Raw genomic sequence first — 17,353 nt, 5'->3', positions numbered from 1 at the left:
CATCCTCTCGTTATCCTCCCCAGCTCATTTGAATAAATTAACACCCCTTGATGTCTCGTGTGCACACACACGTACTCTCATGCAAAAAGCACACGTACGCAAAGCAAACATGCACTCCCCAAATACATGAGCACGCACACCCAACTGTACTGTAGGGTAAGAGAGCAGCCAGAAATATATGTCCTGCTTTTTGCTGCCATGTATGCACACATACACTCACACATCTGCCACAACAATCAAGCATGCTTGGTTAAAGGCAAACACACTCCATTGGTCGGCGCCTTCCTGTTAATGTACTGCAGCACGGTGGTGTGTGATTCATGTTAGCCTAATGCAGAGGCTCGTTCATACACAGCGTCATGCAGAGCTAGCTAGGCGGCCCCCACTGAGGTGACAGAGTTCTGCAGCAGCTTTTGACAATGTTTAGGACTGACACTTAGCACAAACTGCAGTTTTTTGTGTTTTCATCAGCCATGATGTGGTTTTTAAAAGAGCACAACTCCTCTGTTTGACCCATCGTTGAGTGCCTCCAGCTCCTCCAACCACCACCGTCCCTTTCCCTGGATCTCGTCCCATTCATGTTTGGATCCCTGTGACCTTGCACTGAGCTAAGCAGCAGCACCATGTGCCCTCTTCCTCTCCTAATTCTGACCTTGTTGAGGTTTCATTGGGCCGGGGGCTGTGCATTAATACTGGATACATTAGCGCTAATATGTTCCTAGCATGTAGTCAGGGCCTGAGGGGAGCTTTGATTGTCTGAGCATTAACATTAACATCCACATTAACTTATCCGCCTCATCACTCTCTCTGTCTGCCCCTCACCACCCTCCTCCCTCTGCTTGCTCTCTGTTTCTGCCCTGTTCATCCGTTTCTCTTCCTCAGTCAACAAACTCTCTTTCCTCTCCGCTCCTTTCCTATCTCCTTCCCTATCTCCAGGCAACGACGGAGCAGAGTGATGGGGAGAGTGATGGAGATGAGTCACATGGCGTGCTTTTTCTTTAGTGGTGTGGTGGCAGCCTGTCCTGGGTCCTGTCCTCAGTGACAGTCGCTCGAGCTGTCTGGGAGCTGCTTGCCTTTTCCCTGGCCTGGCTGGCCCAGCTCAGCCTGTCAGCCTCCATGATGATCACTGGCTGACATACAGTACAACCTGCTTGGCGCTGTCAGGCCGACTCACATCAGCCCCTTAACCAGCTTGCCACGCTGCCTTTTGAAGTCCTGACAGAGACTTTTCATGCGTTACCATACAGGGCTGCTGGGTGGAGCTTGGTTGGAGTGTCAAGGTGTTTGGTGTTGTTCTACGACTGATTTGTCATTGGGAAAGGAAAAAGAGTGTTGGGTAACGCTTTATAATAACCATTGTTAATCGTTTATTAAATTTAACTTAAGTTAATAGTTATTGAACTGTTACTAAACGTTCAACTAATGTTTATATATGCTTTATAAAACATTTTTAAGCAGTGGTAAAGTTTTATAAACATCAGTTGCAACTTCACAGTAACTATCCAGAGAATGTTTTATAGCAGCACTTACTCACTCCCAACTCGTCAAATATGACAGTTTGGTCAATGGTGCTACGCTTCAAACCATGAGGTTATAGGTAAGTTAGCAATAATAAATATGCAGCGTCTGGGTAGACTTTCAAAATGTAGGTGGAGATTCCCATTTCAATACCTGAACTGTCTATAAGCTCTATGGGCATATTTGTTATGTATTTTCATGGCAGTTTCCATTTAATACATTTAAGTGAAACTACTGAACATTTTATTGAACTACTCTCTGCTATTGATTATGTGTCTATCACTGATGGATATTGCTATTGTTTTATCACCCAGGCCTCCCTGAACTTTTTATTTTTTAACAGATATTTACTGGATAGATGGGTGTGATGTGATTTCTGTCATTGCTGTATGGCCTGGCTTAAGTTGAAACCTTTCTAAAACATGAATAATTCCATAGAGAGAATGAATGCCATAGAAAATGACTTCATCACAGGGAAAAAGTGCAAAAAGTAGCAGGGTCCCTTTTAGGGGACACTTCACCCCAGAATTAAAATTAAAACACATTTTTCCACTATCCTGTAGTGCTATTTATCCATTTATTTATTTTTTTTTGGTTTGAGTTGCAGAGTTTTGGAGACATTGACTGTAGAGATGTCTGTCTTTACTCTGTTATAATGGGATTAAATGCCACTTGTCTTGTGATGCTTAAAGAACCAAAAAAAAAATTACATATGAAAAATTCCAAACCAGTGTCTCTTTCCAAAAATAATGACCCAGTTACTCAAGATAATCCACAGACCTTATTGTGAGCAGTTTCATTTTATAGGAACTACTTTCTTTCTAGTAGAACCAAAGTTTTGATTTTGAACAGAACTGTGATCTGTAAACTTTCCCTTTAATCAATTACGTGTTATTGAACAGGTGCATAGATATGTATTCGCTGAAAGTTAGTGTATTACAAACATCAGTTGCAACTTTATAATAGTAATGTTTCTAGGCAGTTTACAAATTAATAACTGACAAAGTGTAACAAATATCTGGTCTCTCTATGTAAAGATTTCTTAAATGTTTAAAAATCATTTGGTAAAAATTAACAAGTACTTAATATTGTTAACAGTGAAATAACTATTGACTAATCTTTAACTGTCAATTTACCTTTTTATTAATGATGGTTATTATGAAGTGTAACTGAGTGTTGAGGTGTAGAACACATGATGCTGAGACAGATGATATTCCCTGAGGTCTGTCAGGTTTCTAAAGAGTGCCCATATCACTCACTGTGCACTACAGGCTGCACTTTAAACTTGGCCTATGGTTTGTGGCTGGGAAAGTGCACACAGCTGAAAATGTGTTCATCTATAAAAACAATTTCAGAGCACACATTCCGATGTACAGAATGGATAATGGAAATGCTCCTGCGTGCACTTTAAATATGTCCCTGTCATCGTCATGAGATTTGTGTGTGTGTTTGTGTGTACAAGTTTGCGGGTCTGTTCAAGAGAGAGAGAGAGAGAGAGAGAGAGGGTGCGTGGGTGTGTGTGTTTCCACCTGTTACATAATAGAGAGTGGAGGCAGAGTGTGCTGCCTTGCCTGCCACACTACAGCAGCAGCTCTTCAGTGGGAGTGAGAGAGGCCACAGCTTGCCTCAGCAGCTCAATTCCACAACCAGGACTACTTTTGGTTACGACTCTCAAAACACCACATTATTATTACTGAGAGAGACACACAGAAGAGTGATTGTGGAGGTTATGTCAAGTGGAAGGTGTTTGATGTCAGATAAGTAGAGCGACTGAGTGGACAACGAGTAGAGGCTCTGTGGTTGGTCTGAAAGGGATGAACAACAATCAGCTGAGCTTTTGATATTTATTTTATTGTGTGTTCATCATTCAAGTTTTGAACTGAATGACAGAAAAGAGGGGAGGAGCTTTGAACCTATCCAGTATTGAAATCTCAGAGGCCATGTGGTTCAGTAAATAGTTTTTTAAAATTTATTTATTTGTGAAATATGGTGCCTAAAACCTGTTTGAGAGGAAAAATTTTGGCGTAAAAAAAGTGCAAGCTAAGATTAGAGACAAGTTAAGATTAGATACAAGTTAAGATGAGTCCAAAACATGAACCCCACATGTCAGTTAATCAGTCGAAGTAGTGGTACTGTTGACAATAGATTAGGTGGAACATTCACTCCCACTTAGGTTGTGTCCGGACCGTATTACAGAAACTTCCTAACTTATCTTATCTCATGGTGCGTTCCATTCGGACTGGGAAGTCGGAATTTCCAAGTTCTCAGTTGGAGAGCAGACAGAAGTTGATAAGCGATATTGGATTGAGTTGGGATTTCTTAACAGATTTGCTTCTGTTTTACCAAATTTGAAAAAATCTTATCTTAGACGATCATCTTCTCTTAAGACTTATGATAGGAAGTTTCTGTTTTATCGCCTATCAGGTACTAAACTGCAGTGTAAACACATGTAAAATAGATTTGTGTGATTTGTACTCCTTGCCATTACTATTCCTGACTGTTTCCTTCTTCACTCCTCATGTTTTTAAGTAGTTTGCAGTCTGTTCAACTCACAGTGTTCTCAAAGCTATTTTCAACAAATAGCTAGTCAAACTAAAACCACTTTCAAAAAGAAGTTCAACTACACTTAAATCAAATAGCGATTGTTATCATTAAATCACATCAGTGCATGGCCAACAAGCTGTAGCATTGTGCCATATTGTATGGCAAAAAATGTCATGAGAATACTATGACTGTGTAGTTTGTAATTAACTACCTAAACAACATGACCCAAAGTATTTAACTACTTAAAAAGCTACTGAATGTAATTTAATTACCTCCCACTTACTGCAAGTTGTAGTTAAACTAATAATTGAACTCATCTTTCATTCATTCATTCTTTCTTTCATTGAATGAATGAATGAACACAGTTTGTTAGGCCGTGTGTGATATTTTTTCTTATATATTTTAATATAATTTCATGGTTAAGATAGATTAAAGCACAGGATGTTTGGTTCAGAGACACAATTCTCCAGTCAGTAACCAACAAAGCTGACCCTGATCAGTGCATCTGTGAGCACATACTTTTCTGCTTCCCGTGTGTGTGCGTGCGTGTGTATGTGTCATAAAGTCAAAGGGTTAGATTTATTCATTGAAGCTGACATCCCATTTATACCTGGTAATTAGGATGTGGTCTGTATTTGGATATGTTATCCAGACGCTGAGAAATGCACATTAATGCAAGGTGTAAATGCTATTGATCAGACTATGATCAGATCTGCCAAACCACATCTGAAGGTGGTCTGGCTTGCATTGTGTTTGGATCTTATTGTAGGTGTAAACATAATCCAAACATCAATCATCTATCTTATCTGGATACAGATCACATTTAAATACCATGTGTAAATGGGGTGTTAGCGATCATTCCTATGCTGTGTTTTAATATCAATACTATTCAGTCTGTTCTAAAGAAAAGTTATTTGAGCACATGATGAATTACTAAACAGGCCTACTGGGCACTTCAAACAGGCTTTGGCTGAGGGGCCCCCTAACAGCTTGGGCCCCTCAGCCAAAGCATCAATTTGAAGTGACATTTCCTTTCTGAAAGTCAATACCACAAAGAAACAAAAACCAACTACATAAACACAAAACTGGCTGATGCTGTTGCCAATATGAGGGAATGACGCAATTCTGATATTGATATATCAACAGATATTTTTTATACAGAATATAGAATATATACATGAACACACATTTTTGCAGCGATCCTCAAAGTGATGAACATTTGACAAAGATGGATAATGGAGGCAGGATATTTTACAGTTTAACAATAAACTTTATTGTCCAAAATGATATCAAAACACCAAAACAATAACTTTCACTAGTATTTTCAATAATTATAAAAAAAAACAAAACACAAATGGAGCAAAATAAATATTAAACCTGAATTACAAAAGTCTCAAATATACAAAGAATGACACTTATGAAGCTAAAAAAAAAAAAACAAATTAAATAAAAACTGTGCTTTATGTACTGTTAAAACAAGTTTTTTAAAGACATACATCAGAAGTATATGCCGATACCAATAGAGACTGATATACTCGTGTGGCTCTACACAACTAACACTATGACACACAAAATGACAGACACACAAAATGACTATAAAGACACAAATGTACCACACAGAGAGACAAAACGTCTACAAAAAACATAAAAACTGACGATGTGTGTCTTTCAATCAGGTGTACTCCCACAAAGGAGGGATGGGGGCCTTACATATCGTCTCATAATCTGTCCATGTTTGGACGCCACGAGTGTCAGTGGTGACACGAAAGTGCGCAGCGCAGAGCGCACCGCCTCTCTCCCCTTGAATGAAACGAAAGCTGCAGCTCCTCTGCGCTCTTCCTGCTCCTCCTCCTCACCTGAACTCCACACTCCAAGATGCTCCTGTTCTTTTCTAACTTTACACAGTGGGACAGTCTGTTGTTGCGGACAGTCTTACTTTCCCTCCGCGCGCACCAGTGACAGTGACAACTGATTTATGGAAATTATCCAGTCGATTTGCATGGGAGATACGCGCAGGTATTTTCCTCCAACGGCTGTGTTTTTTTTAAAACTTCCTCACATAAAAACAGCATTTAAATGATGGGAAAGACGGTACGTTTTGAACTTTGCCAGTGGAATAAAATCATCGATCCAGTGCGCGCAACACAGACGTCCCAGTGGTTTCCATTCGGTTCCCCTGTGGTGCGTACGACTCACCTCTCCATCAAGGCGCATCATTAGGATACCGGGGGTGGGGCGACGGCAGCCTGTCCCGGTAAGGGGAGGAGAGAACAAGGAGCAGAGGCGGTACTTTCTCCGCGGCTCGTTTCTCGGCGCTGGAGAGTGTGGGACCAGGGCTGGAGAGACCGCCGGGGAGCATCAGCAGAACCAGTCCAGCACGGAGCCTCGCCTGGCCGGACCGCTGCGCCGTGCACTCTTCTCGGGGGGACTGCACCACATTCCTGTGAAATATAACTGCTTTTAATGGCATGTGGCTTGTAACTTTACTTCTGCTGTATTCTTTGCAAGAAGGTAGGTTGGAAACGTGTCTCTCACTGCAAGTGTTGCTGCTTATCTGCATGCTGTCTCCTCTCCTGTGCAAGTTGGTTGTGCGTGTTTATTAGGTGATCAGGCTGATAAATGTTGTTGGATTGAATTGATGAAATTCTCACAGAAGGGGCCGAGGTGTCAAATTAAACTCTTAAATTACCTTTTGGGGGAGACCGGTAACTTTTTTCTTAATGTTTTGAAATGATGCTTTCCTGATCTGCGTTCATTTTCCTCCTGAGCAAGAGAGAGCTCAGATCTCTCCTCCCGTTCTCACTGACTCACAATGATTAGCTGATAATATGATTTTAAAAATGGTCAAAACAGCTCATCATGCGACTAAAATCAATATACACTTCTTTTTTAATGAACAGTGAGGAAAAACCACACAGATCTCCAAAGTGCACCCCGCGTTTGTAAAGATGAGAAAGACAACGGCATTTGCATTTTGCATGATGAATATGTGGAGGTGTCGTGAATATGGAGGCTGTTGAATAGAAATAAGGGGAGGCTGATAAGGATCTGCAGGCGCGCACACGGAGAGGGCGCTGATGCTGCTGTTGGCCACAGCTGGAGGCTGTTTACTCGCAAAAGTCCAAGAGGGCAGAAGAGTTTAATGTATATGCTGACTTTTTCTGTCCTGTCCCAACACAGATAACATTGTGTGTGCGCGTGTGTGCGCGCTTGGAGAGGGATGGAGGGAGGAAAGAAGAGGGAGGGGGGTTCCCTAGGGGTTGAAGCATCCTTTTTATCAGTTAAATTTTTGATAGGACCTCTAAAATAGTGCAAAAAGACCAACGTGTGTGTGTGTGTTGAGGAGTGTGTGCGCCTGTGTGTCAACAAGGGTCAATAGATTTTATGAGAGACGTGTGAATGAACTGATGCTGGGGGTATTATTGAGCGCTGGCCTTTAATTTTAGGATAATGTGCCCCAGTTGGATATTTAAAAGACGAGGCCGGTCATATATTACAGTTTATTTTCTTTGATGAAATGTAGGAGTGTGTGTCAGCTTGTATGCACACTCAGTTGTTATCATCCTCCTGGTCTAATTATTCATCCACCATTTTCTGTGGCACCAGATTCCACTGATTGGCTTCGCTCTAAATGCTGCAGATGGGAGAGAATGAATCAGGTTTCCCTTTTAAATATAAAATGTTCAGTTCTTTTGTTTGATATGAATTTATAACACTTTGTAACAACCTGACAATAGGAAAAAGAACCACATTTTTATTTTTCACTCCATTTTCGTGCGTTTTCTTCACGCACGGGTGGTGAAACTGAAGCATCTCGATTATAAATTAAGATTAATTAAGAAATTTGAATTCAAATTAAGCATCTGTCAATGGTTTTGGGTGTGTTTCATGCTCCTGGTCTCAATCATTGGCCTTGGCAGTGCCCTCTGCCAGGCTGCAGCTGCGGCGAGGACTTGTGTGCTGTTTTTGTTGTATGTAATTGGATTACAGGGTCTATTTCGATTATACACACTGTACATCGCCCTGTCCTGTGACTGAACGAGATGTACTGTGTGTGTGTGTGTGTGTGTGTGTGTGTGTGTGTGTGTGTGTGTGTGTGTGCGCACGCACGTGTGTGTATGTGGTGAGGGGAGGAGGGTTGGGGGCTGCAAACAGCCACTGGAGCGGAAAGAGTGCTTGAGATGGGAGAGATGTAGATAACGCAGTGGAAAACAAACTTCCATTTTCCGTTGTTTTTCAACGCCATGTTCCGCTCATTTTGCACGTATCAACTCTGATTTATTCTCTCGTGTGGCTGATGTGTATTTTAGATTTGTAGAATTTTTTATAAAGTTTATTTTAAGGGGGAAAGGTAACTCTATTATCATACATGCATATGCATTAGTACTGCGTATTTTCCTGGCTTGGCCGCGCCTCCTAGAATGGCACAATTCTCTGCTTATTTTTCTTTATTTTTACATCAGCATAAAAAATATATCTCTGATCACACCACACCATATTTTAAAGAATTTTTTTCTTTATGTTTTTGTGTCATTAACTCGACATTCATTAGGTTATTACTGACCGTTTGTTGCTTTGGCTTGGCTGCATATCAGCACACCTGCACCCATGAGTGCGGAAAGGAGGAGGGGGAGAGGAGAGGGATGGATAGATGGATAGATAGAGGGAGAAGAGTGGGGAAGGAGGAGGGATACACTCATTCTTCTTTGTCATGATTTGGGAGGTTGCTTGTCATTTTATGGAAATAAAATTGAGACAGCTGAGGAGGCTGTGTGTGTGTGTGTGTGTGTATGTAAGGGGGGATCTGCTTTTAGGCCTGACAGGCCACAACAGGGCCCGAGAAATAGGAAAAGGCTTAAATAATTATAACAATTTATACATTTTTAAATCAGATAGGAAAGCGAGAGTCGCTTTGGTGTGGGATTTAAGGAGATGCAATCAGTATTTGTACAAATTTCAGGGAAAAATGGCGTGGTGTGATCGAGATGGAGTGAGAGCTCTTGCTATAATTATTTCATCAATTAATGTGATTCCGGTTTTATCCAGTTTCGCTCGACAGCAGACCCCCTGCAACACACAGTCGACATTAAACTGAATATTGACTGTGTTACAGTGTTTATGCTGCATAGATGTCAAACACACTCTTCTTTATTATACATGCACTTTATGTTATCTGTGCATTTGATGGATTAAGCATCGTTTCCTCTTGATTTTATTTGTTTAGACATCTACTGTGTGGCCTGGCTGTCCGTTAATTATCTGATCAGATGAAGTAATGTCAGTACATTTTTAAATTGATTTCAGTAAATAATGCACAAACGTTCATCTCCATTTCATTACATATTTGAAGTATTGCGTGTAGTTTGGGTGTTTCTTCTGTTGTAAACTCGCCCGTTTGGCGTATAGTTAAGACAATTTTCTCATTCCTTGACAAGGACTCCTGTGTGTTCTTGAGGCCGGCCTAAAGCAGCTGATCTGCGGCGTTGCAGACTACGGTTAGTCGGTCGGGCTGTGTGTAAATTTGGAATCAAAACAGATACCGACTGGAGAAGAAGTGCTTGGAGGGGGAGCCCAGTAATTGCGGTATGAGTCAGACTCTGGTGGCTACTAGGCTACACCCGCGCGATGCACTCAGAGACGTTGCGTCTGGATTGGACAACTATAGCTTCAGTGGATGATCGAAGTAGGATGACAACAACTTGAGAGTTCGTTTTTCTCTCTCTGTCTCTGTCCTGAAATATCACAGTGTACAATCCGGATGAATTTGCACTCGTAGTTCAGCATTTACTATTTTGGTGCAGTGATTTGTGCAGAACTTGGAGGAGGAGTGGCTCCATGCGTAAGAGTTTCTGCTGATTTTTAAAATGCCACCTAAAACCCTTTAAGTGCCTTAGCTTAATTATACTACAGAATCAATAGACAGTAAAAGGCGAGACCCTCCTCTGAAGTTTTCAAACACTTATATCTGATCTATCTGTTTATAATCAGTGAACACAGTTATACCGTCCAGAAACTGATAATTTGAATGGAGTTTACCCACAATCTCTCCAGTGCGCATCGCTCCAATAACGCACGATCGTTTCAACAAGAAAAAGGGCCACTATATGTCTTATTTCTCCGGCTGCGAGTCCCGTTTCGCCTGCACCACCTGTCAGTTTTCTTGGAGAGAGAGAGAGCTCCGCGGTATAATAGCTACATGTCACTCTCAGGTTAACTCGCCTCCCTCGTTGTGCTCAGGCGAGCAAAGCCTGTTTTCATTGTCAAGTGTTGGCGCTCTGCTGTTGGCATTTGAACCATGAATGCAGCGCAAACACATCCATCTAAGCGAGTTTTATATATTCAGTCTGAACATTTTGTGTTTGGCTTGACACACACGAGCACGTGGGCCAATCGTGTACACTGATCGCCTCTGCACTTTTACCAAAACAAGAAATTCTCCTAACAAATTGATTTGGCGAATTTTCTTTCAGCTTAACGAAAATATGATTTTCTAAGTGAAGAAGAGGGCACGAAAGGACTTGGTAAGAGGGATAATCTTCAGTTCTCGCGCACCACTCTCTTTCTCCCTCTCTCTCGCTCAAAAAAAAAACAAACGAAAAAAAACAATCCCAAATGTCTGTTTATCATCACTCAGCTGCAGATCTTAAAGACCATAGCAACAACATTGTTGTTGCGCTGAGCTGTCGCTTAGAGAAGTGCATTTCTGACCGCTCACTCAACAGGTTTTACGCACAACAGTGGTGTCCGGTAGCCCGTTGCCCTCTCCATTACGCACAGGAGAGAGATTGATGCTCATGTCTTGGATGACAAAGGAATCCAACAATCACACTTTGGCATCTCACAATCTTTCACTCTGCTTCTCTTTCTCTCTCTACTGCTGCTCTGCTTACTATCAAACAATTTATGGCCCTGTCTCTGAGGGAGAATAGGAAGAAAAAAAACATCTCTACAAATCTGACACTCACTTCAACAGCGGAAATCATCCTTTTGAAGTGGGAGATGTGAATTTTCAAATGCTGAAATGGCTGCCTAATATTTTACTGACACTGCATAAACTGTGTATAGGGGTTGTTTACCACCACCACCACCACCACCCACCCCACCTCCCCTCTCCTGTACTGTATGTGTGTGCATCCTAATATCATGCCATGCAGTTTTCTGTCTTGTGTTTCTTCCCTGCGAAATGACACCATGTTAGAAATTATTTCCTTTCTGACTGAGCACAAAGGCAGAGAAACACAGTGTCATGCAGCCATAATACATATCTCAATCTGGAGACATTGTATAGTAAATGAGCAGCACCCTCTTTCAAACATGATCATCGTATCTTTTGCCTTTTATTTGCTTCTGTTTTTCTGTAGCATCACTGCAAAGGCTGTATTGCCACTCACTTCAATGCTTCAGCTGTTATTCAGCCTGAATGTGTTTTGTGTGCTGTTATCTGTAGTGCTACATGGTTCACCACATAGAAAATCTACTTGCTATTATGAACGTATATGTGCAATCTCAAATGTATTTATGACTTTGTGTGTGTTTGAAGGAGAGAGTGAGAGCAGGAGGGAGAAGGAGAGGGATTTATAGCCCTGTTTTTCTATGCACGTGATGGTATGAATCTCAGTGTGTGTGTGTGTGTGTGTGTGTCTCTGAATGAATGTAGATGAGACAGAAAAAGCTGCATTATGCATAGCGGTTCACCATAGGCAATATCCTTGCTTCTCCAGCATACATATTCATACTCCATTTTCATATCTACTGCAAGAACAGGAAAAAAAAAGTGCAAATGTATTTGAGTGTACAGCAAAGAAAGATTTGAGTCAAAAGAGAAACTGAAAAGGAAAACACGGGCGGAAAGAAAAGTGAAGGTTAAAAAAAGAAGAGGAAAAAAAGAATAAAAATATAGAGAGATTGTGAAGGGTTGTGAGACCAAAGAAATCTTTGGGTGTTTCACCCCAGATCACTTTGACCTTCCTCATTGTAATCAATGCATCCGGGCTTGAAGAAGCAAATCAAAATACAGTTCATGATCGGATGAGTGCTGCTCCTTTGCTCCTTCTTTCTCTGCTGGGGAAAAGGTGGAAAGGGAGCCTGGGGCTATGACAGATAACCATCTATGGTTAGATGTTGCCCAAATAAAGAGGAAAAACTCTTATTGTGCTTCATGATGTTTGCATGAGATGTTTACAGTTAGTTATGATATTTGACTGTTCCTTTAGTGTCCCTGTGCAGCTATACATTTTATTCAATTTTCATTGGAAACTCTGGGTTGAACAATTTGTTTATGCCCTTAATCATCCCGAGTTTGCAGGAGTACCATGTAGGAAGCTAAGCAATGTACTGCTGTGACAGGATCAGCTGCAAAATGTATTTTAGCCACTTAAAAAGAGATGCCCACCTAAAGTTTTAGTGTATGCTATCTTTGGAATATTTTCACTGCTTTTCCTTGCCATCAGACAGTTGCAGAAACCAAATCTCACTCCTTCCAAACCAGCCAGACTCCAGTGGCTAAATCAGTAATTTTACTTTGCAGAACTCAGGAGTTGCTGGTCTATCGCTGCCGCGATTGGTTATTTTGTTTATGCTACTGTGTGACTTTGGTGTTTTAAAAGTATAGTTGGGACACACCAAAGTCACACAACAACACAGGCAGACTGACTGAGACAGCAACTCCTGTGTTCTGTGAGGTAAAATGACTGATTTTCTCAGTGGAGTCTGGTTGGTTTGGAGAGTGTAACATTTGGCTTACATAACAGCTGTTACAGTATCAAAATATGTTTTGCTGCTGACTCTGGCCACAGCAGTTCATAGCTTCCTACACTGGTCCCCCTGCTGCTTCTCCAAACTGGAGGCATGATGATGATCATCTATTATAGGTAATTCTGAACCTGAACTGTCCCTTTAATGCGGCTTATTGCATTTTCAGATGAAAATAATGGCTATGATTACTGTCCTATTTGTACACTTCAACTGTCAGCTATCCAAAAGAGGCCAAGGCTACAGGGAAGAGAAGAAAATAAGAACTCCATCTTTGTCCAGCAACACATTACAGCTATTCAACAGTTATGTCTATGTCATATCACACAAGACCTATTCTTCTGCCTGGAAACACCTTATGTCAAGTGACAACAAGTGGATAGACTTTTGGGCAGATGCTTCATCTTCCTCATCAGCCTTCCTCATTCTATTTTGATGTTTTGATGTCAAATTCTGAACCATTACTGCAATAAGGCACATAGGCGTCATCGTCACAATCTTTTTTGCTGGAGGCCGTAAACTGTACAGAGTAGACCATGGCTTGTTTCCGTGTGGCTGTACACACGTGTCTTTGCGTGCATGAGTGTGTGTATGTGAACTCAGTGACCTGAATTCATACCGCAGGACAAAGCGATTAGCCATCGCATCATAAGTTGCTGCTTTTTAAAGGTTTTCCCTCTGAATTTTGATTTGAGGCCTTTTGTGATGATGTCACAGGATGATTTAAGGTTTGTTTATTTTTGAATAGATTGTCCAGTTTTAGAACATATTGGGAATAAGCTTTGGTTTCCCAACCCGGGGATTAGGGTCCTTGTTTATAAAACAGATTTACAATCAAGTTTGATCTTAAATATGACATATGAAGGAAACAATGTTAAGTAGTTTTTTTTTTTTTTTTTTTTTTTTTTTTTTATAAAAGGCTTAGTTTCATGTGGAAATGATCTTCCTGGTTGTGTAGGGGTATTGCATTTGCACTGCAAGAACAATGTGACAGGAATTATCTGTTTGTTTTTCTGTCAACTCATTATTACATCCACTGAAAAATACGTTTAACCTGGCTTTAATCTGCACTACGATCACTATGATCTCATCTTCCAAAAAGTTTGCATGTCTCTTTTGGTTCATGGCTATTCCTGACTAAATCATAATTTATGCTAGTGCAGTATAAAGGAAAAAACAGAAACAACAGATTCTAATGCAGGTGGCATCTGTTTTAAGTTTATTTTAGGTCTAGAGATCACAGATAAGTTACACATGGATTTCTCAGAACCTGCGTAAGCAAGGTTTTTTATGCTCAGGATCTTTTATGAATCAAATGTAAGCACACAGTCAGAAATTATCTAAGTTTATAAAAAAAGGCCCAACCCTACAGGGGATCACAGAACAAATCTGACACGTCGGCATATGATTAACCATCCTGGTTTCAACAAGTGGCGTAGGAATAACATGCCAGCCTCTTTTGAAGATTTTGTGCCATGTAGTTTGAACAGTCTTATGTAGAAACTGTGTGTCATTTTATGTGTGAATGTCATGAGAACAAAAAATGTCAGGTGACATAGTTTAAAGAGTGACAAAGTGGAAGGTGGGACAGATTAGTGGTCAAACAAACCTGGGAGACTTCAGTTTGTGTCAAGTATAGTTAAAACCAAAAGTCATTGTAACTTATTTTAACTTTAGTACGTAAATTAACTTCTGTAATGTACTTAACTTCACATTTGTCAGTAAGTTGCTTAAGCCTTACTACACAGCAACTATTTCACAATGTTAACCACTACGAAGATCACCATGATGATGAAGGTTATCTGACTATTGTTACCATGTACAAAAAAACTCATACAATACACCCGGCTAAAGCTAGATTTTAAAATATGTAGATGTGACACACAAAATGTCCTTAACAGTGGCATGTTTATACCATCACACCATGAAATTGTATTGGATTAACAGGTGAGGAAAGGAAAAAAACCTGATTTTATTACTGAACAGCTCTACCTCTTCAGGCAATATTTAGCAATTATTCTGATAAAAAAAAAAGGAAAAATAGTCTTTGTGCTTACTTCATCACTTCTTCATTTTAAGGGGTTAAAAGCCAAAAAAAAAGAAAAAAAGAAAAAGTTTGGGAACCACTAGTAAAAATCTGTTTCCTACCATTTTGAACAAATGAGTTACTTCTACAGTAACTAGGAGTAGCTGAAATATTGTAGAGAAACCTAGTTAATTTAATTAAAAACAAATACTGATTAGGTTATTTCAGATTAGGATTTCTTAAAGGGTGACTCCATCTGTGTTCTTTAATGTGTTTTTTCCGAAAGTGCCCACTCATCCTTTGGCTAAAAGCAGTGACATATTCCCTCCCCTCCCTCAAATAGAGGTTTTTATTTGTAGCAACATCATTATCAGGTCATGTGTCATGTAGCATCTTGATGCTAAATCATACGTACTTCAACCAAAATGTGAAAGTTCAGATATGAATACATAAGGAACATGACAAGGAAGCTACACAGTTATCTACATTTCTCGAAGAAACAAAAAACAATATATATACGTTATATTTACATATATGTGTTTAGGAGGAATATCAACACACAAGTAGGATTACAAATTGGTGAGACACTAAATTTAACCCTTCAAGCTACAGGCTGACTCATGCTTTATCACCAAGATTTCCATGAAAAATAGTTATAAAGTCAGCATAAAAGTCAGCATAGATGAGTGAAAGTAATTGATAAACGGTTAACACATCCAGCTGCTGCTATTCCAGGTGACAGCTGCATGTAAACTTGACCAAACCTTCTTAAAAATTAAAAAAAAAAAGCACATTACTGAAACATGGACAATGGATCACTTTGTCTTTTATGTGCAGTCACATATCCACCACAACCATAATTTCTCTGTGGTGAAATGCGATTAAACAACTCCATGAAGGTCATCTCATCTATCACAGGGGCTACTTGAGCTCATTTGCTGGGGCTGCGTTGGACAGAAAAAACTGTCAACCTCTAATCTGAAACGTAACAGTATTTTGTGGTGACAGTACTCTGAAGACACGTTCTTATACAGTGAGAGTGTGTCTTTTGTGAGGGTTTACAGCCAGAATAGATGGTTTTTGTCATGAAAATATTCTGCTCCTAAAAATAGCATTAGTCATCAGAGAGAAGCAGGTCACTGTTACTGGTATCATCTGGTGCTAATAGTTTCCTCCTTGTTTGCTCAGAATGGAAACTCTTGTGTGTGTGTTTGTGTGTTCCTCACCCTCAGCTGTACATTACGGTGCTCTCCGTGGTGCTGAAAGTGCAGATCAGACAGCCTAGCAGCCTATGAGAGTGATTGACACGGATTCGAACGGTAGGATGGATTGAACTTGACCTGAATTCAGATTTTTTGAACACAGAGGATCTGCTCCAATTTTTGCTGGTAGGCAGGAGAACAATGACTCTCTACCTCCTCAGCATCTCTGCTGCCGTGCTCCGAGCAGCGATCACATCTTTTTCCTGCACACCTCAGCCTCTGCTGTTTGACATCAAGAACTGAGGCAGTCATTTAACATTAACCTCTCTATCCATTTGACCTCACCACACACTCACTCAGTCAGTCACTCGCTTGTATCCAAACGCCTTTGCACCTGAGCACCTCTCCCCCCGATCAGCCACCCGTGTCCTGTCTACAAAATTGCGCTCCTCGCCTGGCTCCTTCCGCTCCACACCCACACACACACACACGAGAACCAGGGAAGTCGGACACCGGCCTCCCACAGCAGTGTGATTACAGAGTGGATAGACTGTGTGTGTTAAATGTGAGAGGAGATTATGTGGGTTTAACTCTCTGCGTCTGGCATACAAATTCCAATCGCAGATCATTGCCTGTCTCCACTGTGGCAGGAAAAGACACGAGAGAGGAAGTGTGTTTGTGTCTTGGAGGAGTGAAAGAATGACAGCAGATGGGAAACACAAAGAAAAAGATGAGCAGAGATGGGCCCAAATACATAAAAAAGTATCTTGTTACAAATGACAAATACTTGCTCATCAAAAGTATTTCAAAAAATTAATTTATTCATAATTTATTTAAATAATTGGTCATTTGTAATTTGAAATTACAAAAATACATTCTATACAAACTGATATTATGACATTTTAGGCATGTAGTAGGCTCAATATGGGTCTGACCTTAAACAATAAAATATATGTATGTATGTATGTATGTATATATATATGTGTATATATATATATGTATATATATATATATATATATATATATATATATATATATATATATATATATATATATATATATATATATATATATATATATATATATACATACATATATATATATATATATATATATATATATATATATATATACATAACCAGCTAGCCCATTTGGTCTTGTACTATCACTTTCTACCTCAAGGGGCAATAGTGAGTCATTGTAGCATTCAGTCTGCCCTCAGTTCAACATCACAGAAGTGTTTTTTTTTGTTTTTGCTGGGTTTGGTGCCTGGCACCCTGGGGCAGACCCTGCCGTAACCCCTGTTAGGCCT

General features: G+C 40.2%; 1 protein-coding gene across 1 annotated transcript in view; it reads left to right on the top strand.

Annotated features, from left to right (window-relative positions):
• The first annotated feature begins 6,402 nt into the window (after positions 1-6,402).
• The window catches only part of dscaml1 (Down syndrome cell adhesion molecule like 1), a 140,603-nt gene continuing 129,652 nt past the window's right edge, over positions 6,403-17,353 (top strand). The window contains exon 1 of the mRNA XM_084716922.1: positions 6,403-6,573. Within this exon, the coding sequence (XP_084573048.1) occupies positions 6,531-6,573 (43 nt within the window). The 5' untranslated portion in view covers positions 6,403-6,530. The remainder of the gene's footprint in view (positions 6,574-17,353) is intronic.

This window comes from Lutjanus erythropterus, chromosome 4, assembly GCF_056507025.1.
Source record: "Lutjanus erythropterus isolate fLutEry1 chromosome 4, fLutEry1.hap2, whole genome shotgun sequence".
Classification (NCBI taxonomy): Eukaryota; Metazoa; Chordata; class Actinopteri; order Lutjaniformes; family Lutjanidae; genus Lutjanus; species Lutjanus erythropterus.
The sequence above is the reverse complement of the archived record's forward strand: the minus strand, read 5'-3'. Positions and strand labels throughout refer to the sequence as shown.